At 44.9% G+C, this 22,711-nt stretch overlaps 1 protein-coding gene across 1 annotated transcript in view; it reads right to left on the reverse strand.

Annotated features, from left to right (window-relative positions):
- Positions 1 to 420: 420 nt before the first annotated feature.
- Positions 421 to 22,711, reverse strand: part of prop1 (PROP paired-like homeobox 1) — a gene marked incomplete at both ends in the record, with an annotated part of 52,712 nt that continues 30,421 nt past the window's right edge. Inside the window, one exon of the mRNA XM_084321579.1 lies at positions 421 to 804. Coding sequence (XP_084177705.1) covers positions 421 to 804 — 384 coding nt within the window. The remainder of the gene's footprint in view (positions 805 to 22,711) is intronic.

The raw sequence follows: 22,711 nt of genomic DNA on the forward strand, positions 1-22,711 counted from the left end.
CAAGGACAAGGGGCAATTTTAGGGTTTGTGGTTTAGTTAAGGCGAGGGAATGAATGTAAGTGAATGGAATGTCCACTCCCTACAAGGCATGAAAATGTGTGTGTGTGTGTTCCTATTACTATAAAAAGCTACAAAACCGGTAGAAAATAATCTCATCTTCAATGTAATCAGCTCTGGTACAATGAAACCTTCAGACCTCCCTACTCCACTATACCTTTTTGAGTCGGTTATTGGTAGAAGTTATCAAGGGGTATGACACACAACTAATTCAAAGAATATTATACAACGTCACACAGATAATACAGTATATTCAGATATATGAGAGTCCACCTAGTGCTACAGGTACTGATGATCAGTTAGCCTCATGTATTTTACATGTCTGTCTGAAACGTAATGGACATTTCTACCAGTCGTCACTTCTCAGTTCCAGTGGGAGCCGAGCTCTAGAGCCGGCATGGAGGCCAAGGAGAACACAGGTGAGGTCAGGTTGGTGGTTGGGGCCCCGATGTTCCGGAGTGAGCTGTACCACTCCTCGTGCTGGCGCGGTGGCTGCGGCTGGACCGCGGGACAAGGGCATTGGCTCACGGCGCCCGGGTGGTGGGAATACCCGGGCGAGGGCAGCATGGTGGAGAAGCTGGAGATGTGTGCCAGGGACTGGGGATAGTACTGGCAGGCCATTCCTGTGGACTGGACACACATGCTGGCCAACAATGCCCCATGTCCTGGCATCATGCCCACTGGCAGCACCTTTTGGGAAGCCCGCTCCTGCTTTTGCTGTTTGGCACGTCTGTTCTGAAACCATACCTATTGAGGTGATGACATTTCAGGAAAAAGATAAATGGATATCAGTTTCAAACTGATAACTGTGCTAAACTGTTTTTGGATATCTGAGATTATGTGCAAAATAAACAGCATTGATCCTCATTCTTGAATGGACATATGTAAAACTTACCAAGGATTCCCTTCGTAACTATTTACGTACTTATTCTGCATTCTCAAACGGCTTGGTATTGTAAATTCTTTGTAGGATTTATGTACTCGAAAAGGCAGTTAAGATGATCCTTTATTAATCCCCTTGGGGAAATTCAGGAAATTGTAAATCGGGTTGTAAAACGGACAGACCAGTGTGTGTCCGTGGTTTCAACAGCTTTCTCTGGGACAAGTCATTGGGGATTGCCGATACTACATTAAATAATTATAATGATAATTAATATGACAATATTTGTATAATTAATAATTATGTTTTGCATTTATAGTCCTGACTCAATGACGCATTGTGAGCATTACACACACTGCAAACTAAATAAATAAGAACTAAACCGATCGCTGCGGATATAGCTACTGTACTGTACTATACAGTGGAATATACTGTATTAATATGCCATATACTGTTTTATTCTCTATATTATTTATTGTTGGTTTGATATTCCTTCCATTGCTAAATTAAATAAATGTGTTTGTGAGGCAGCCTCAGCGCAAGAGCACACACACTTACTGTATATATAATGTGCAAAATGAATTGTTCCAGCAGTAGGCCTCATTATTATAATGACTTGTTTTATTAGGTATTATAGTAGTACGTCCTACTGTAGAACATGACATATTAGCATGACATCTCATTGTAATGACAATACTGAAAGACTGCATGATTGGCTCTTGACAAGCGCAGTCGTCCAGTATTGACATTACAATGAGATGTCATGCCAATATCACTTCGATATGACAGACATCCGTGGAATTAAATAATTATAATGGTAATAAATACGACACTTTGTATCATTAACAATTATGTTTTACATTTATAGCCATGACTCAACAACCGTGTCCGAAAATAAACAAATAAATAAAAACGAATCATATCCAATGAAGAAATGCCACCCAAAAAACCCTGAAGTGAGCAGGAAGCCGATGGCATCGCCCGGCGTTAGCACTAGTGCTAGCATGAGACCACAAGGGAAGCTAACAATGAAACACCACCGACATGGTTTCTTGGGGAACTGGAGAAAGTATTAGATAGAATTCAAGCCATGATGGAACTTAAGCTGAACTCCCTAAATATCGCGGTGGAAAGACTTATCAATGACAACCAGGCAACCAGGGCAACGTGTTAAGGAAATGGAGGGAGTGCACGCTAGCTACGGTGATAGGCTCAACTCCCTATACCACTACTAACCTTTATTTACCCAGGGTAGGTTCGCTGAGCACAGATGCTCTTTTTCAGCTACGCCCTGCTTCACATTCACACAGTTCCATTCACACCCGGGAGCTGCCCAGTACAACCACAGTCTGACACCATTGGCCACTGAGCAACTCCACTGGAGCAGTTGGGGGTTAAGTGCCTTGCTAAAGGGCACTTCAGCAGCAGATTTTTCCTGCCGGTCCCGGGGATCGAACCGGCGACCTTCCGGTCACAAACCCGCTTCTCTAACCATTAGGCCACCGCTGCCCCAAAAACAGAAGGAGAAGACGAAACCTGAGACTGGTAGGATTCCCAGAACGTGTGGAGGGGAAATACCCTATCGATTTCCTACAAGAATGGCTCCCCAAAATATTGGATCTAGACACCGGGCAACCCATTGCGATATAGCGGGCTCACCGTACACTCCGACGCCGTCCCGAAGAAGGCAGCCTCCCCCGAGCCATTCTACTTCCTGCTTCTGCTATGCAAGCTGCTTTTCACTGTCGCTCCGTGTTTTTCTACCTATCGCTACCTTAATGATTTATTATAGCCCTTTCAACTCTAAATACTCTGTATGTTAACTCCCAGTTCCTATGGTACTTCTCCAGAACTGTGAATTTATTTATTTAGATTTATGACCGCAGTACTTCGCCGAAAGGAGAGTAGCGAGATCTCTCCGTGGGAGGACCAGCGAGATGAAGAAGTCTCCGTCTTATCAGCTACACACAAAGGACTATATCGGGCACTGCTGAAGGCGAAGATATTTATGAAAGGGGAGAATACTTCATAAAGACCCCGGCTGAAAGAAAACAAGACCCACCATCACCAGCTAAGTACCTAGCTTAGCTTCAGTTTAGCTTAACCTAAAAAGACAATTAATAAGGGAAGATGCCGGGACTCGGCTCTCCCACAGAATGTACTAGCTGCTTGAGGATGAGTAAGAGGATTATAGAGCTGGAGGCTCGAGTTACTATCCTGCACCAAATCCAACAGGATGAGCGACTCATTGACTCTATTTTTGAAGCTACTACAAATATAGCCAACGATACCATGATTGAGACCTGGCCTAGGCTAGCTACAGTACAGCACCACCCAAAAGACGGTCCATGGCACAAGCAAGGAGCTAGACCAAAGCAGTGGACCACCGTCAAGGATAAAAGGAGAAACAAACGAACCAGGAACACGACTATTACCTCGCCCCTGGTACCGCCAGGAAATAGTTTCAACCTACTCTCGGAAACACGCATATCAACACCAAAAGCAAAGAGACATAGAAGCGTGGCTAACGACGCTAGCGAAGCAAACAGCGAGCGGAACGGATCTCACGCTAACGACGCTAGTAGCAGGAATACCGGAGCTCACGCTAACACTAGCGAAGCAAACAGCTTGCATGCCGGATCTCACGCTAATGCTAGCGAAGCTAACAGCCGGCACATCGGAGCACACGCTAACGACGAGACAACGAGGAAAACAGAGCCACGAGCGACACGGCTAGCAAACACGACCCAGACCGAGCTAACGGCTAACAGCGAAGAGACTACCATGCGCCGAGGAGAACGTTGCGGTAGCCAACGCCGAAGGTACGGGACCAGCGTTAACATGCCGGCTATTGAGAAGGCTAGCGAGGCTTCACCAAGGCCACAGGACTGTGGTAAGAACCGGCAGACTAGGCCTAGCCCAAAAACAAACGGCCCCAAAACTGTTGGAAAGAAAAATGCTAACCTCACACAGAAAACAGACTGCATACTGATTGGATATTCCACAACAAGGTATGTGGAGATGGCAAACACAGAAAATATCTGTCTAGACAATACATCTGTGAAAGAGCTGGCCGAAATACTTCCAACACTCATCAGACCGGACATAACAAAAATTGTCATTCACTCCGGATCGTTTGACATCCTGCGAAAGAAGACTGGCACAGAGACTTTGAAAGACGATTTCACACGTTTAATGAACACACTAGACAAACATCAGTCTGTGTACATAGACACTGATGTGTCCATCAGTGTTTCAAGTTTCTTTAATAGTTGTCATACAGAAGTACAGAATACTTTTGTACAAAATACTTCTTACTGTTGCGCTCCAGAGACTGTGCAAGACAAGATAAGTATGAAATAAAAACATAGTAAAAATTAGAAGTAAAAAAAGAGGTCACAGTGTTCAGTTTAGACATATGTACAATGTTCGTAGACGTAGTTACCATACAATATACAATACTGTGCAGTGTACTAATATACAATACTATATGGACGAGGTGCAGTTTAGGTACAATTCACAGTAGGTGTACGAGTTGTAGTGCAAATCCTTTATCAATAAATATAAAGTGTAAGTGTGTTTGTGTGATCTAAAGTGTGGAGAGTGGGTGCTGCAGTGTGTTGTTTGTTTGAGTGAGTGTGTGCGTGTGGGTGTGTGTGCTGTGTGCATTTGATGGTTGTTGCATAGTGATTATTGTTCGTTTAGCGATTATTGTTCGTTTAGCAGCCTGATGGCCTGGGGATAGAAGCTCCTTCTGAGTCTTTCTGTGCTCGCCATAAGACTCCGGTATCGCTTGCCTGACGGCAGCAGTTCAAAGAGGCAGTTGTTCGGGTGGCTCGAGTCCTTAATAATTCTCTTAGCCTTCCCCTTGCACCGCTTGTTGTAAATGTTCTGGAGGGTGGGAAGCCCCCCTCTAATTGTGCGTTCGGCTGAACGTGTCACTCTTTGTAGTCTGCTACGGTCTTGTGCAGTGCTATTCCCAAACCAGGAGGTGATGTTGCCGGTCAGGATGCTCTCTATTGTACATGAGTAGAAGTTCCTAAGGATCTTCTGACTGACTTGGAACTTCCTTAGGCGCCTGAGGAAGTAGAGGCGTTGTCGTGCCTTCTTCACAACACTGTCAATGTGTGTGGTCCATGTCAAGTCCTCGGATATGTGGGCTCCGAGGTACTTGAAACTGTTCACTCTCTCAACTGGTGCCCCGTCGATGCTGAGGGGGCTGTAGTCCTTGACCCCCGACCTCCTGAAGTCCACAATCATCTCTTTTGTTTTGCTGACGTTCAGGGAGAGGCAGTTCTCCTGACACCACTGTGACAGGTTCTCTACCTCTTCCAGGTAGGCCCTTTCGTCGTTGGCAGAGATCAGGCCCACCACTACTGTGTCATCAGCAAATTTGATGATGGTGTTGTTGTTCCGCTGTGCTACGCAGTCATGTGTGTACAGGGAGTAGAGGAGGGGGCTCAGAACACAGCCCTGGGGGGCCCCTATGTTGAGCGTGATGGATGAGGAGGTGCAGTTGCCGGCTCTTACCACCTGGGGTCTGCCCGTCAGGAAGTCCAGGACCCACTGGCACAGGTCATAGTTCAAGCCCAGGTCCCTGAGCTTGGCTATGAGTTTGGAGGGGACTATGGTATTGAATGCTGAGCTGTAGTCGATGAACAGCATTCTCACATAGTTCCCCTGCCTCTTGTCCAGATGTGATGCTGCTGTGTGCAGCACATGGGCTATGGCGTCCTCCGTGGACCTGTTGGGGCGATATGCAAATTGCAGAGGGTCCAGGTTGATGGGGAGGGAGGAACAGATGTAGCCCTTCACTAGCTTCTCAAAGCACTTCACGGCTATGGAGGTGAGGGCTACAGGGCGGTAGTCGTTGAGGCAAGCGGGCGTAGATTTTTTGGGTACAGGGATGATGGTGGACTTCTTCAGACAGGTGGGGATGACGGCCTGTTCCAAGGACAGGTTGAAGATGTCAGTGAATACCGGGGCCAGTTGGTCGGCACAGACTTTTAGGACGCGGCCGGGGATGCCGTCCGGTCCTGCTGCCTTCCTGATATCCACTTTTTTAAAGATCCGTCTCACCTCATGCTCTGTTACCCTGAACACTGAGTCTCCATCAGCAGACCCCCCCCCCCCCATTGCCGTGGTTTGTAGGCTGGTGTTGTTATTCACAGCCTCAAACCTCGCATAGAAGGAGTTGAGATCATTTGCTAAGGAGATGTCACTGTTCAGTTTGAGGGGGGTTCCTTTGTAGTCTGTCATTGTTCTGAGGCCCTGCCACATGCCTCTAGAGTCAGCCTGTTCAAACTGAAGTTCAACTTTATCCCTGTAATGCCGTTTTGCCTCTATTACTGCTCTCCTGACGTTGTATCTTGCCATCTTGTGTTCTCTCTTACACACTGTGGACCAATTGCATGCTTTCGCAGAGGACAAGAAGCCTTTAGTAGACTCCTAAATTTTAATTCATGGTTAGGGTCTGCATGTCTTATACACAGCCTGAAATTCATTGACAACTTCAATGTTTTCTGGAATAACCCAGAACGTTTTCAAAGAAATGGCTTCTTCCCAAATCGCTTAGGTTCGAGGCTCCTAGCAGCAAACATGCGTCATGCCTTAATGGCCTCCAAGAATATCAAACTCATACCAGCACGAGAGATAATCACGAAGGACACAATCTCACCACGAGGTGCAGCAGCAGCACAAGGGGTCCCCCCCCCATATCACACAAGGCCATCTCGTCTGATCAAATGTCCCCGAAAGCACAGTACAGTCAGTACGGTGCAGTATAGCACAATTGCCATGCCATCTCTCAAAACATACCGGTAATCATAACCAGCCAATGGCATGGTGAAAAATATACGCCATCAATGCGTTTACCTGCTATTAACCTCAGGGCCATCAAGGTCAAGCCAAAGCAGACCTCCTCTAAAGAAGTCCAACAAATAAAATTAGCCCTCCTAAATGTCAGATCACTGAATAATAAAACATTCTTAGTAAATTATCTGATTAAAGAAAATAACTTAGATTGCATCTGCCTAGTAGAGACATGGCTAAATAATGACACAGCTACATCAATAATGATAGAAGCTTGTCCACCAGACTATAACATTTTTCAAATACCCAGAAAAAATAGAAGGGGCGGAGGAGTTGCAGCAATCTTCTCCTCAAAACTCTTGTTTAGAATCACAGAACTAGGCGAGTTCATGTCGATGGAATATCTTGCCATTGAGCTCAAAACAGAATCAACTATTATCGTCACAATATACCGCCCGCCTAGACACTCACCAATATTTATACAGGAGCTCTCTGAACTGATCTCACTATGTGTTACCGGATATGATAAGGTGATCCTAAATGGAGACTTGAACATCCATTTTAATAAGAAAACAGACTCCAAAACTATAGAACTAAAAAATCTACTGGATAGCTTTGACCTAATACAGCATATAACAAATGCAACTCACAGGCTTGGGAATACACTAGACTTAGTTATAACAACAACTGGGCTAAGCATAACAAATATCTCAATAATTGAATTACCTCTCTCCGACCATCACTGTATATTTTTTGATACTCAAATAACCCTTACTAAAACAAAAAAATAAATCATAGTTCAAAAGAGGCTCTTAAACGACAAGGCTGAATCAAAGTTCATTGATCTTATCAGACTACATGAACCACACAATCATGACAGCTCTCTAAATGAAATGGTAGAAAATCTCAATGATGCAATGTCATCTATATTAAATTCTGTCGCCCCATTACAAATGAAAAAGAAGAAAACTAGAGCCTCGCCCTGGTTGAATTTTAATACGGTCAACAAAGAAAAAAGGAAATGTCGTGCAGCGGAGCGAAAATGGAGAAAAACAAAAACCACCATATGCTGTGATATATACAAAGATGCTTTAACTGCTTATAATAAAACCATCCGCTTAGCAAGGAAAGATTACTTCTCTAAAATCATTACAGAAAATGCTGGAAACTCCAGAATCCTTTTTTCCACTAATAATGTACTACTCAACACTGCCCCTACACCTCCTCAGTCATCAACGATTAAGTGTGAAGAACTTGCACTATTCTTTAACAACAAAATAACCTTGATCAGGGCCAGCATTACTCATGATGGAAATAAAGCTGATTGCGGCAAACCGCGCAATGTAACCATGAGAAGTTTCACATGCATCACATTAGATGTACTCTGCAAAACTGTCTCAGAATGTAACTCCTCCACCTCAGACATTGACCCTATACCTACAGCTTTCTTCAAACGGGTGTTTAATAGTGTTTCAAGCCCTGTGCTAGATATCATAAACACTTCCCTTAGGACTGGTATTTTCCCAGATGCCTTTAAAACAGCAGTTGTAAAGCCATTACTAAAAAAACCTAACTTGGATAGTAATGAAATGGCAAATTATCGTCCAATATCCAACCTACCATTCATTAGTAAAGTACTTGAAAAGATAGTTTCAGTTCAAATAAATTCCTTTCTTGAAGAAAACAACATCTTAGAAGAATTTCAGTCGGGATTCAGAAAATATCATAGCACTGAAACTGCCCTCACCAAAATAATCAGTGACAACAAAACTGAAATTCTAATTATTGGCTCCAAAACTAAAAAAGAAACATTAATAAAGAACCTGGGGGGACTAACCCCTTGGATCAAATCTGAGGTCACTAGTCTCGGGGTTATCATATAGATTCAGAACTGAACTTCAATTCTCATATTAGCAAAGTGACGGAAACATCGTTCTTCCATCTCAGAAATATAGCAAAAGTACGACCATTTATTAATCAGAACGATGCTGAGAAGCTAATTCATGCATTCATATCTAGCCGGTTAGACTACTGTAATGCACTTTTCACAGGTCTCCCTAAGAAAACCACAGAGAGGCTTCAGCTAATCCAAAACTCTGCAGCCCGACTGCTAACTAGAACCAAAAGGAGAGAGCACATTAGTCCAGTCTTAGCTGCTTTACACTGGCTTCCTGTAACATTTAGAATTTACTTTAAGGTCCTTCTCCTTACATACAAAGCTCTAAATGGACAGGGACCTAGCTACATCGCCAACACTCTAATAAATTACACACCAGCAAGAACACTGCGATCATCAGCTGCTGGACTACTAGAGGCTCCCAGAAGCAGTCAAAAGAGGATCGGTAATGCAACCTTTATCAACTATGCCCCAAAACTATGGAACAAACTACCCCAAAACATGAGAGAAGCCAACTCGCTAGACATCTTTAAAAGACAGCTTAAAACCTATCTCTTTGCTCAGGCATTTCACTGATAGATATCTGCTACCACCTAGTGGCAAGAGGAAACATCAGGGATATCCTGACACAACTTGTACTTACCTGCACTATTCTTACCCTGCCTACTCTTATACACTGCCTATCAAATTCATGTGTTGGTTATCGCACTTTTTACTTCTTACTGATGACTATTTTTAAACTGAATCATTTTAAACTATTTTTATTATTTGTGTTACTGAAAACTGTAAGCGGAGAGCCTATTGGGATGCTAGATCCTAATGTGAAACACTGTGATTTGCCATACCTTGCTACCTGTCTATCTTTTTTATGCCCGCTTATGCCTGTATTTTTTACTGTTGTGAAGCACTTTGAACTGCAACCTCTGTATGAAAAGTGCTATACAAATAAAGTTATTATTATTATAGTGATTCACCGACCTACTCCGTTTCACCGATGTGACCAGAATCCTTGACGCGGCGTGGAAAAAGAAATCACTGGCATACGGTAATTGTACTATCAAGCTCTTCAAGGATATGTCCACGGCCCTCTACAAAAAGAGAAAGGCCTTCATGCCGCTGAAGAAGAAGCTACACGAGAACAACGTCTCCTTCAGGCTACTCCACCCCACCAACCTGAGCCTGGACCTCCCGGAGGGCAGACGCACCTTTAATTCACCGGGGTCGGCGGAGACGTATCTGAGTAACCACCACCCGACTATGCTAAAGTGATCCCGCAGTCTTCACTCGACCAGAAAGGAGCGGTAAATAAAGACACATACCAGGCAATAAGCCTCATACTCTAATAACTTTTTGAAATGATAACCGCCAGGTAATATGTGTCATTATTGGCGACACTGGACTTGAGATGTTTAATCCTCACAGGACCTTTTGATGTGAGTTCATATTACTACAGCTAATTTCAAGATGGTTATGTGTTTATGGGTATATGTAGGAGTACATGTATATATATATATATGTGTGCACATTACATTTATGCATTTTAAGCGTTGATTTTACCCTTTAAAAAAAAGTGTATATATATACATGTTTTGAAATGTTTAAAGGAGTTGTTCGTATCCACACCTTTAATAACTTAACCTAAACCAAGTAGGCAGCCCGGCTCCACTTGTTAGGATAGGGTAAGTTACTACTACGCAAGATTATGGGAGGATATATAGACCAGGGGATTTTTTTATGGGAAGGGGGGGTTTTAACGGGAAATAGGAGGGGTTCAGACAGGACTGTTTTTGTGAATTGGTTTATAATGTTTACACATCTAGGTATTGTATACTATGTTTTCAGGTATCCCAGTGTCCTACTAGCCAGCTATACCAACCACATGGGTGAATGACATACTCGTTTTTGAGTTGGAACATTAATGGTCTTAACCGGCCAGTTGCCGTAAAGTTCTTAGCTTCATCAGAAGACATCGAATAGACGTGGCCTTCCTGCAAGAGTCCCACTTGGATGACACAGAGCACAGCAAACTGGGGAAACAATGGCAAGGTCAAATATTTTACTCCTCATTCACATCTTTAGCAAGGGGGGTGGCTATTCTGGTAAGAAAAGGGATTCCCTTCCAACCAAATCTAGTTGAAAAGGATAAAGGGGGAAGATATATTTTAGTCAGGGGATATATGGGAGACCACTGGTCACTATGCTAAATGTATATGGTCCTAACCACAATGACCCTAACTTCTATGTGAACCTTTTTCTTAAAGTGACATGCACCCCCTCAGAGCTTATAATTGATGGTGATTTTAACCTGGTATTAGACCCTGCTATGGACAGATCCTCCCCTACCCCTAAACCTTTAACCTCAGCAGCCAAGGCCCTTAAAAAAGAACTTATGGATCTTAATTGATTGGATGGTGGGAGGGGCATACATCTCAACGTGAATATAGCTTCTACTCACACATGCACAACAGCTACTCTAGGATTGATACTTTATTTATACATGCAGCAACACTCCATCTTGTTTCATCCTGCAAATACTTAGCCATGACACACTCAGATCACGCTCCCCTTTTGATTAAAATAGCCTTAAGGGACTCTCACACAAATTCCAAATGCTGGAGGTTTCCTAACTTTCTAAATAACGACAAAGACTTTATCAAATTAATTAACGAACAGTTGGACTAATGTACCTGTTTATCAAATTGTAGGTTCTTGTCTAATATGATTCCTAGGTACCTGACCTCATTCACTTCGGTAATTATTTCATTTTTTATTTGCACCTCAAACAAATCATTTATAGGCCTTTTGCGTATCGAGATACACATAGAGACAGTTTTCTTGACATTCAAGGTAAAATGAGACGACACAAGCCAGTCGGAGATGTTATGTAACACCTGGGTCAGGTGCTCAGCTGCCATGCTAGCTGTTTTAGCAGACACATAGATGACGGTATCGTCAGCATACATCTGGCAGCTGACGCCTGGACAACTCTGCGGTAGGTCATTAATGTACATGGTGAATAACAGTGGCCAAAGTACAGACCCTTGCGGTACTCCCATGCTGTTGGCAAGCAGTTTGGATTTCTTCCCATTTACCTTGACACACTGTTGTCTCCCCTCCAGGTATGACCTAAACGAACTGTGTTAAAGGCCTTTTTTAGGTCCAGAAACACTGTCCCTACAACATTTCCTTTGACTAATAGACCCTTGACCCTCTCAATAAGATTAGCTGTTTCTGTGGAATATTTAGGTCTAAACCCGAATTGCTGTGGATGGAGCAATTGATTGGCCTCTAAATGTTCCATCAACTGTCCAGCAACAATCTTCTCTAGGATTTTTGAAATGACAGGTAGGATGGCAATGGGCCTATGGTTACTTGCCATGTCCTTGTCTCCCGACTTATAAATCGGGGTAATTATTGCCGTTTTCCAGCTCTCTGGGAATGCATTTGTTCTTATTGACAGGTTTACTAAGTGAATAATAGGCTCCAGAAAATAGTTCTGGTCAGGGACGTGCACAGGACTTTAGAGGGGCAGGTGCTCAAAGGCTGAAAAGGGCACTATACCTGTGTGTTTTAACTGAGCGCACAAGGGCCCTTTTCGGGCGGGGGTGCCCCCTTTTTATGCTTTTTGGGGGGTTTTGGTGATCAAATATTGAATATTGAATTATAATAATCAGTGCAGGAGTTCACTTATCCTTGAAAGACACTTTTATCACTGACTTAAAAGGCCCATACATCTCCATAAATGTTCAGGGGGGAGGGAATAAGTGCTTACCCTACAGACTCCAAGAAGTGCTGTATATTCTGTATTGTTTAATATAAATGCATTTTTTATTCCAATCCCGATTTGTATTTGAGATTCCCAAATCCCATTGGACGTGACTTCTTCGTGTCCCTCCGTGAGTGTAATACCAGCATTCAACTGTATGCGCCACAGCGGTTTCTATCATCATCATCATCATCATCATCATCATCATCATCATCATCATCATCACCACCCACGCTATGCATAAAATATATAGGTCCGCGGAGAGGCACGCTGAGGAGGCCGTGCAAACTGCAATGGAATATGGGGAATCTCTCTCTCTTTACCTAATATTTTGATTCTATCCTGAAATTTTTCAGTTGGAAGGGCAGTCTATATGCGTAACGATTTAAAAAAAAAAAAAAAATTCAAAAAGGGCACTTTTTTATGAGGCTCAAAAAGGCAGGTGCTCAAGCACCCCTTGGGCTCTATGTGTGCACGTGCCTGGTTCTGGTGTTTCTTAACACTATGCCGTCCGTCCACGAGTATACATGTTTCGGTGCCATGCGTTGTGGACCAGAGCCACGTATATACTCGTGGCAAGTTATTGTTTTATTCCATATTTATAACGCTATTAACGTCCGCTATCGAGATCCATTACCTACCACATATTTGATTTTCGAAACATGCACTACCGGCCAGATCCGCTTAGGGGCGCCATCGCTCCACTGCAGTATCATTGAGGGGATTTAAAAAAAAGAAAATCTTTTACAGTCCTGTGGGCGGATCATATGAGCCTCGATTCCAAACGAAGACCCTCCATCTTTGATCCAGTTACCGAACGTATTTTTCAGCCTGGAATAATGGGATTTATGATTAGCCAATGGACATATCGATCTACCCGAATCCGATGACTAATGAAGAAATGCTGCCGGCGATCACATGGCCTGACGGTAGGACACTATTCCCCCAAATTACAGCTGGATTGGACATCGTTTTAAAACCTAACGTGATGATCAGTGAACATGGCTGATTGAACGCACACTATATTGCTAATCAATAATACTAATCGGCGTTCCCCGCCGCCCCCATTTCATCCATAGATCCTCTGTAATAGTCCGGATGCTACGCAGTTTGTTTTATTTCATTCGTATATATACAGCAGAAATGGCGTTTGATATAACGGCGCCAACGTTTAGCCTATTATCTAGCTTCCTGGAAAAAAGACTAGACGAAAAGCGCGATAAACCTTATATTCACGACGCTATAAAATGACAACCAACCAATGGATTTTTATTTTCTTTAAGCCATTATGAAGGCACGGTTTATGCACTCAAGTGACAATGAGAATGGACAGATAGCAATACTATAAATGATATATATATCTCTTAGAAAGTACATAGGTTTGTAAACAAACCGCTGTCCTCTGAGGCATAAATCGCCGCAAGACTGCGGACGCCAAAGTGTTAATAAAATCAGCAGATAAGTTATCAATATCCTTTGCCATTGAGTTACTCATGTTTACTATTATCTTTTTAACTGTATCACTGGATACCTCTTTGATGTAAAAATCCTCTGAGAGTACATTACCATGTTCCACAGAAGATAACTCAGTTGGTTTAAAATAAGTTGCCAGTTCATGTACAGACTCAATAAAGAAACGGTTGAAAACATTGGCCATAGACTCATCACTATCAATTAGGTTATTATCTACTTTAAGACCCCTTATTTTGGGGTGCTTTTGCCTGTTTGAGTTTGTTAGTCTCTAGAGATATGCCAGAGTTTGGAACTGCTACCATTAGCCTCTTCAATTAGCTGAAGGAAGTAATTAGTCTTGGCCTTCCTCAGCTCAGACACCACTTTGTTCCTCAGACTAGTGAAAGTAAAATGGTCAGTGTTGTTTTTTGTTACCAAAAACCTTTTGAGGGCAAGATCTCTCATTTTAGTGAGCTGGAGAATATCATTATTAAACCATGGGAGGGAGCATTTTTTTTTTTTATTTTTTTTTTTAACTTTATTTTTTAGCGTTTATCGCTTTTCTGGTCAAGCATGACCGACAGTTGTAGGGTGAAACGGGAGAGAGAGCAGGGGGAGACATTCGGCAAATGACGGCGAGTCCGGGAATCGAACTCGGAGTCAACCAGATCCGTGACGCAGCACGGAGTCCCGCGACGCAGCGCGGTAACATGGTGTGCTACTGGAGCACCCCTGGGAGCATTTCTTCTGTCTGCTTTTCCAGGTTTTTGTGTAGTTACTAATCAAATTGCACAAGGTTGAGGTGAAATTGTTCACACTATCCTTCAAATTCGATTATTTAGTAATGACCTTTTCCCAATTTAGTTTTGCCAAATCATGTTCGAAGTTAGCCATGTTTGACTTAGGAATTCCTGTCGTCATTTGACTTTCGGTCTTATTATGGTGAACTAGATGTTTTTTTTCATCAGCTTTCTTACAATCAGCGTCATATTATGATCTGAGAGTCCAGTAATCAAATTATACGTTCGTACTGCTCTTTCTGGCCTATTAGTGAAGATTAAGTCAATAAGAGTTCCACTCTTTCTTGTAATGCGGGTAGGTTTATCAATCAGCTGTTCATATTTAAATTGACCCGTAACTAATTTCAGTTTAGCTTTATCACTTTTATCCATCCAGTTAATGTTGAAATCACCAACTAGAATACATTCATTACTTTTATCACAGACAGAAAGAAGACTCTTAAATTCATTGTAAAACTCTGCACCATGAGATGGAGGGTTATACAGCACAACTATGTTAAAATTCATGTTCGGTGAGAGAATGACATTAAGTCCTAAGCACTCCAAATTCACGTTCAATTCAAGTTCAACACATTTAAAATACTCCCTAATATAAATTAGAACACCCCCTCCTTTACTCGTGGTTCTATCGTTTCTAAAGCATGAGTATCCTGATACTGTGGCAACCCCAAGCCACCCCTGGGCTTGGTGATTGAAGGACATTACGTAGCGACCCAATGGCTGGGCGCTGCGCATATTTGGGCCTCCGCTTCCGGACACACCTGTTGCTAGAGGATCATCAGGAGTGATTATCGAATCACGGCGCGGTGCGCCTGTTGAGGAGGGGGGACTTAATGGAGCCGAGGAGCCCCCTCTCAGTCTCCCGTAGCAGCGCAAGGCGAGAGGCCACAGAGCGGAGACGCCGCCCGGCCGACAGATCAATGCCAGAAAGCGATTATTATTTAGTAGAAAATAAAGAAGTACGATTTTGGGAACTGCAACCTGTCTGTGTGTTGTTTATTCTGCCACCCCTACACCTGGAATTGCCACAATACACAAATGAGATCATTTGAGACATTACAGTTCAACCAACTCTCAGATATACATAAAAAGTCCAAATTAGAGTCCATGAGTAGTTTCCGTATTTGATATATTTTTGGTAATATACTTCTGATTTTTAAATGGCCCCCTAACAAGCCTTTGGGTTTTGATTCTGGGTTCGACTTGAGAGAGTAACCTCCTCACTTATTAATACGGACCAGACCGCTTTCATCCAGAATCGCTCATTAATAGACAACGTGAGAAGATTTCTTAACTTGACGCACTGTGCCAAATCCATAGAAAACCCGGTCATAGCGATCCCGTTGGACGCGGAGAAGGCATTTGACCGCGTAGAGTGGCACTTTCTCTTCGCAGTTCTACAAAAAATTAACTTTGGCCCAAATATGCTAAGAATGATCCATATGCTGTACCTTAACCCTACAGCCAGGATACAGCCCAACTCTGAGATTTCACCTTCTTTCCCTCTAAGGCGCGGTACTAGGCAGGGTTGTCCTCTTTCCCCTACACTTAATTTTTTTTTAAAGATTCTTTTTTTGGCGTTTTATCGCTTTATTACTACTGGGCAGTCCAGTAGGGAGAGACAGAGGAGAAATGGGAGACAGAGTGGGGGGAAGACATTCGGGAAATAACGACGGATTCGGGAACCGAACCCGGGTCGACCGTGTCGCGGTTGAGCGCGCTATGTGGTTCGCCACTGGGGCGCCCTCCCCTACACTTTTTGCGCTGGTAATCGAACCCCTGGCTATCGCAATAAGGTCACATAAATCTATTAGTGGGATCAAAGTGGGTCTTGAGAGCCATGTCATCTCTTTATACGCGGACGACATAGTCCTGTTTCTTACCAATATTGACCCATCCATGCCATGCCCTTATGGAACTACTGTCAAAGTATAATGTAATCTCAGGCTACAAGGTTAATGCACAAAAAAGCGTGGCCATGCCCCTTAACTCACTAGCTGAAAAAATACCAAGGTCCAATTTCCCCTTCCAGTGGAACTCACAATTTGTAACATATTTGGGTCTAAAGATCCCTAACCAAATAGATCAAATTTTCTTACTAAATCATGACCCACTACTTAAAAAAGTGGAGAAGGACCTAGATAGATGGATGCAGCTACCTCTCTCGCTAATCGGACGTGTGAACTGCATTAAGATGAACGTCCTTCCTAAATTTCTCTACCTTTTTCAAACCCTCCCTATATCTCGCCACCAACGCAGGAGATGCTGGGTTCGAGCCCAGCTCTCGTCGTTGCTATCAGCTTGGCTGGTCGTTCATACTAATACAATTGGCAGTATTAGGGGGTGGGAAGCTGGTGGGTGGGGATCGGACGTTGTGGACAGCAACTCCTACAGGTCGGCTGGTGCGCCTGCGCAGTAGAATCAGGAAGCAACGGGGGCGGCGTGTCCCTCCCACGCAGACCGTCGCCGCTGAGAGATCGCGCTGTGCAGGTGAAACGATGCGACGGCTGCCTCCTCGAGTACCGGAGGGGACACGTGATGCAAGGCTTCGTCCACATTGCAGCCGGCTTGTGGGAGGCATGGCCTAACAGTGTTCGAGACAGGGGAGGGTAGAATTGGACAATACGAAATTGGGGAAGGGAGAAAAAATAGAAAATGGGGAGAAAAAGTAGACCAAAAAAATAAAAAAATACAAAGGATAATATCTGCATTCATATGGAGGAAGGTCCCTATAATTTAAATTAAAACCCTATATAATTCCCCCCAGTGTGGGGGACTGAAACTCCAGGACTTCCAACGTTATTACTGGGCTGCACAGACAAGGGCTCTGTGGATTTGGCAGAATGAGTCAACTAACTCCCCTGCTTGGAGACAAATAGAACAATGCCATACGATGGACGTACCGCTGGCCGGAATTCCTTTTTTTTTTTTTTAAACTTTGACCAGTCAGCTGGTTCTTTTTAGCGTTTATCGCTTTTTCTGGTCAAGCATGACTGACAGAAACAGGTTGAATGGGATATAGATCGGGGGAAGACACTCTGAGAAAATACGGCGAGTCCGGGAGTCAAACTCGTGTACCCCAGATCCGTGACGCGCACGGTTGTCCCCGACGCCGAAATAGCGCCGAGATACGCGGTGAGCTACTGGAGCTCCCAGCCGGAATTCCTTTTATCCGGTCGTACCACACCCTGAAGAATAGTTCAGATAACTCATTTATTAAACACACAGCAAGAACATGGTTTGAGATTCAGACACATCTTGGTATTATTGCATTTCACAGGAATACTCTCTTCCACAACAACCCAGCTTTACCAGAATCACTTAGAGATGGCATCACCAATAAGTGGTACACTCAGGGAATTAAAACTTTTGGGGACCTATATGATAATAACATACTTATGTCCTTTGAACAATTACGCAGCACCTTCCACCTTCCAACTACAAATGTCTTCAAATATCTACAGGTCAGACACTTCATACAGTACAGGTCAGGGAGGAAACTCCACTCTTCCAAAACCCCTCCTCATTGATGATATTCTAGAAGGAGTTATTCACCCTAGAGGCATCCTATTATTAACATATAATAGAATTCTGACCTTTACAGAAATAATACCCCTAAACGCCAAAAACAAATGGGAGCGGGACCTGGACTGTACCTTTGAAGAAGATGAATGGGAATCACTATGCGAGTCCGCACTATCATTTTCATATAACACTCGACATAAACTTATGCAATTTAACATTCTCCATAGAACCTATTTTACGCCGGAAAGACTTCACAGGATGAATGACGCTATCGCTGACCTTTGCCCTAGGTGCTCAACTAAAACAGGTAGCCTGCTCCACATGTTCTGGGAATGTAACAAACTAAGACCTTACTGGGGCTCAATTTGGGAGATTCTCGAAGAGATCACAGGGTTTGAGATCCCATGTACACCTAAATTAGCATTATTAGGCGACATGTCTGACATCTCTCCTGATAAGAGAAGCAAGGTGTGGATCATCAAATTGGCCATGATTGCTGGGAACAAGCGTATTGCCATGCTGTGGAAAAGTGCTGAATCCCCACCCTTGCCTATGTGGCTTAGTGAAATCTCTTCGTACATGGCATCAGAGAAAATAATGTTCAATCTTAAGAAAAAACCACATCTCGTCGATAAATGCTGGGCTGGGTTTAGGCAATACTTAGAACAGATTACATAGTAGGTTGACGATGTATGCTATTAATGAAGCCTTGGGGTGAAGGGGAGGGGAGGGGGGCAGTTTGCAGCATTATTTTTTTAATTGAAGTTGAATGGATGTTGTCTGATCACTGATGTTGTAAAGTGTAAACTGATAAAAGAAAAAAAATACCAATAAACATATGGTTTAAAAAAAAATATATATTCCATATACCGTCTTGTTATTCTTATATTATTTATTGTTGGTTTTATTTATTTATTACATTGATTGCGGACATCTAAGAGCCAGTGTAGAAACGGCTTGATTGTACTTATATATGCAATGGATGCCAAACTTATTTTCGTTGTATTGTACTTGTGCTGTATGATGACAATACATTTGAATCTAATGATCTCATTTTGGGAGATTATATAAAAGATTATAATTTGGAGTACAGTATCAGCTGCTGCATCGTTAATGAACTATAGATTTATGTGGAATTTGTTCGTCTATTCCAGTATATCAAGGTGTTAGGGTTTGAAACCGACCTCAAACGCACGGCACAGACAGGTAGTTCAGAGTTAGCCAAATACTAGGGCGTATTTATTTTCAGAGTCAAAAAGGAGCAAGTAACAATCTTGAAACAAAGGGAGAACGCCTTCAGCAGAGTTATCTGCGGCTCTGCAGATCCTCCTGGTGTTCGAGGTGGGGAAACGGTGTTGATGCCGAAGCGGCTCTGCAGATACTCCCAGCTTCAACTCGAGGTGGAAAAGAGAGAGAGAGAGATCAATAACAGTCCACATCACACAGAGGCAGTGCGGTCTCCTCCTCCCTTAGCTGAGTCCAGAACAAACAAAACGATATCTTCAGTGTTCACCACAACACACAATTTAGCTGAGGGTCAGTGCAAAACAAAAACGATAATCTTCAGTGGCTCTTCTAAACACACACCCCAGCTGAGTCCAGTGCAAGCAAAATGATAATCTTCAGTGTCTCCCTTAACACACAACTTAGCTGAGTCAAGTGTAAGCAAAAATAGAACTCTTCAGTGTTCTTCAAAACACACAAAACAGAATAGTCCAAAAAGGGGTTTGGTTCAAACTCACCAAAGCGCAAGAGTAAAGCGGGTAAACGAGGCGCAGCTCAAAACGGGGGGACAAGGTCTTCACCAGCGGCAATCCACAGATGTCCTGGAGGGAGAGTAGACGAGGCACATCAACGGGGAACAACAAGCAGAAACAGAAGTATTCAAAGCAGTAGTACTCAAAACGACCCGACATCGAATGACAGAAGGTCAGAGTATATGAAGCCTCTGGAGCGCTGATTAGAACACACATCAGGTGCGTGATGGTAATTGATACTTGACCTAGAAGTGTGCGTTAGGCAACGGACCAATCATCACAGTACCTTAAGAAGCGTGTGGCGCCGTGGCGGGGAATGAACCAATCCTCACAGTACCCCCCCCTCCACGGGAGCCACCCGGCGACCCACCCGGATGGAACCGAAGGAAGCCGGTGATCAGGGGCACTGGAGAGGGGGACAGAGACAGAGGCCCGGAGAGGGTGACCGGAGACAGGGACAGAGGACCGGTGAGGGAGGCTGGAGACGGGGACAGGGACCCGGTGAGGGGGGCCGGAGAAAGGGACAGGGAACCGGCGAGGGAGGCCGGAGACGGAGACAGAGGCCCGGAGAGGGGGCTGGAGACGGGGACAAAAGGGGAACCCCGGGGCGAAGGACTGGACGGCGCCCGAAGACACTGGGCATGACAGGAGGGGCTCCACCCCCTGATGGTGCCGGAGGACCAGGCGATGTGGGGCTCATGCAGCGCGAGCCAGGGCCGACCCAGGACTACCGGGACAAGAGGGGATCTGGTAATGAAAAACTGGAGTCTCTCAACGTGGTTACCAGCCACGGTGAGGAGGACAGGACAGGTGCGTTGAGTGATGTCAGCCAGGCGGCGATGATCCAGCGCGAAGACCTCCAAGGGCCTCTCGAGGTCCTCAAGTGGAATGTTGGCCCGGGTGGCAAACTCAACGTCCAGGAAACTCCCATCAGCACCAGAGTCAATGAGTGCACCCACCGTCGCCCGCTGGTCCGCCCAGGCTAGGGTGACGCTCGTCAGACGGTTAGGTGGTGCACGGGTGGGGGAACAGGAAAAACGGCTCACCAGGATCTCCCGGGGTCCCGGCGAGCCTGGTCTTCTTGGCCGGGTAGGGCAATTGGAGACACGGTGTCCATCCCGGCCGCAGTAGAGGCAAAGGCCGGACCTGGACTCCCGTTCGGCCGGGCTAAGGCGGGTGTGTCCCAGCTGCATGGGTTCCTCCTCGGTCACAGCCCGGGAGGGAAAAAACCCACCAGTCACAGAGGGGGCAGGACGGTTATCAGAACGGTCCCGAGGACGGGGGGTCTGAGGAACGTCTGGGGGTCCTAGTCATGCTCGCTCACGCCTTCTCTCCCGGAGGCGTCCGTCGATGCGGATAGCGAGGCTGATCAGGCCCTCGAGAGAATCGGGCTCCTCTTGGGTCGCAAGCTGGTCCCTTACTGCGTCGTTGAGCCCCCTCAGGAAGGTGAGACGAAGCGCTTGATCGTTCCAACCACTCTCCGTTGCGGCCAGTCTGAACTCCAGCGCGTAGTCTCTGACACTGCCACTGTCCTGCCGGAAGGTGCCCAACCGAGCTCCTGGGTCTTGGCCACGAGCTGGGTGGTGGAAAACCCTTCGGAGCTCTGCCACGAAGTCTGGGTAGGAGAAACTAAAATCGGCCCTCATAGCCCAGGAAGCAGTGACCCACTGTGCTGCTCGGCCCGTGAGCAGGTTAGTCATGTAGGCTACTCGGGCTCCCTCTGACGAAAAACGGCTGGGTTGATGAAGGAAGACCAACTCACACTGCATGATGAATGTGGCACAATCCTCGAAGTTACCCTCGAACAGACGTGGTTCGGAGAGACGGGGCTCCCGAGGTGCGAGGTCTGCCGCGGGTGGTGATCTGGCTGAGACTCCTGGGACAGGTGGGGTTAAAAGCAGAGTGTTTAATGCTGTACTGAGAGCCTGTAGCTGGTGCAGAACAACAGCCTGCCGATACCCCTGGGTAGTCTGCTGGGTGGCCAGAGTGTCAATGGCATCCAGAATAAGCTGGACCTCTGCCCGGAGGTCCTGTAAAGCAGCCGCAGCCGCACCCAACTGTTGGGTGTGGTCGTTGACCAACTCGATCTGGACCGCCAACGCTGCCCTGACCCTGTCTGTGTCGGCTGAGGTCGTCATGGTCGGGTCATAATGTTAGGGTTTGAAACCGACCTCAAACGCACGGCACAGACAGGTAGTTCAGAGTTAGCCAAATACTAGGGCGTATTTATTTTCAGAGTCAAAAAGGAGCAAGTAACAATCTTGAAACAAAGGGAGAACGCCTTCAGAAGAGTTATCTGCGGCTCTGCAGATCCTCCTGGTGTTCGAGGTGGGGAAACGGTGTTGACGCCGAAGCGGCTCTGCAGATACTCCCAGCTTCAACTCGAGGTGGAAAAGAGAGAGAGAGAGAGAGATCAATAACAGTCCACATCACACAGAGGCAGTGCGGTCTCCTCCTCCCTTAGCTGAGTCCAGAACAAACAAAACGATATCTTCAGTGTTCACCACAACACACAATTTAGCTGAGGGTCAGTGCAAAACAAAAACGATAATCTTCAGTGGCTCTTCTAAACACACACCCCAGCTGAGTCCAGTGCAAGCAAAATGATAATCTTCAGTGTCTCCCTTAACACACAACTTAGCTGAGTCAAGTGTAAGCAAAAATAGAACTCTTCAGTGTTCTTCAAAACACACAAAACAGAATAGTCCAAAAAGGGGTTTGGTTCAAACTCACCAAAGCGCAAGAGTAAAGCGGGTAAACGAGGCG

The sequence above is a fragment of the Notolepis coatsorum genome (assembly GCF_963971535.1).
Source record: "Notolepis coatsorum genome assembly, chromosome: 9".
In the NCBI taxonomy this organism is placed as follows: Eukaryota; Metazoa; Chordata; class Actinopteri; order Aulopiformes; family Paralepididae; genus Notolepis; species Notolepis coatsorum.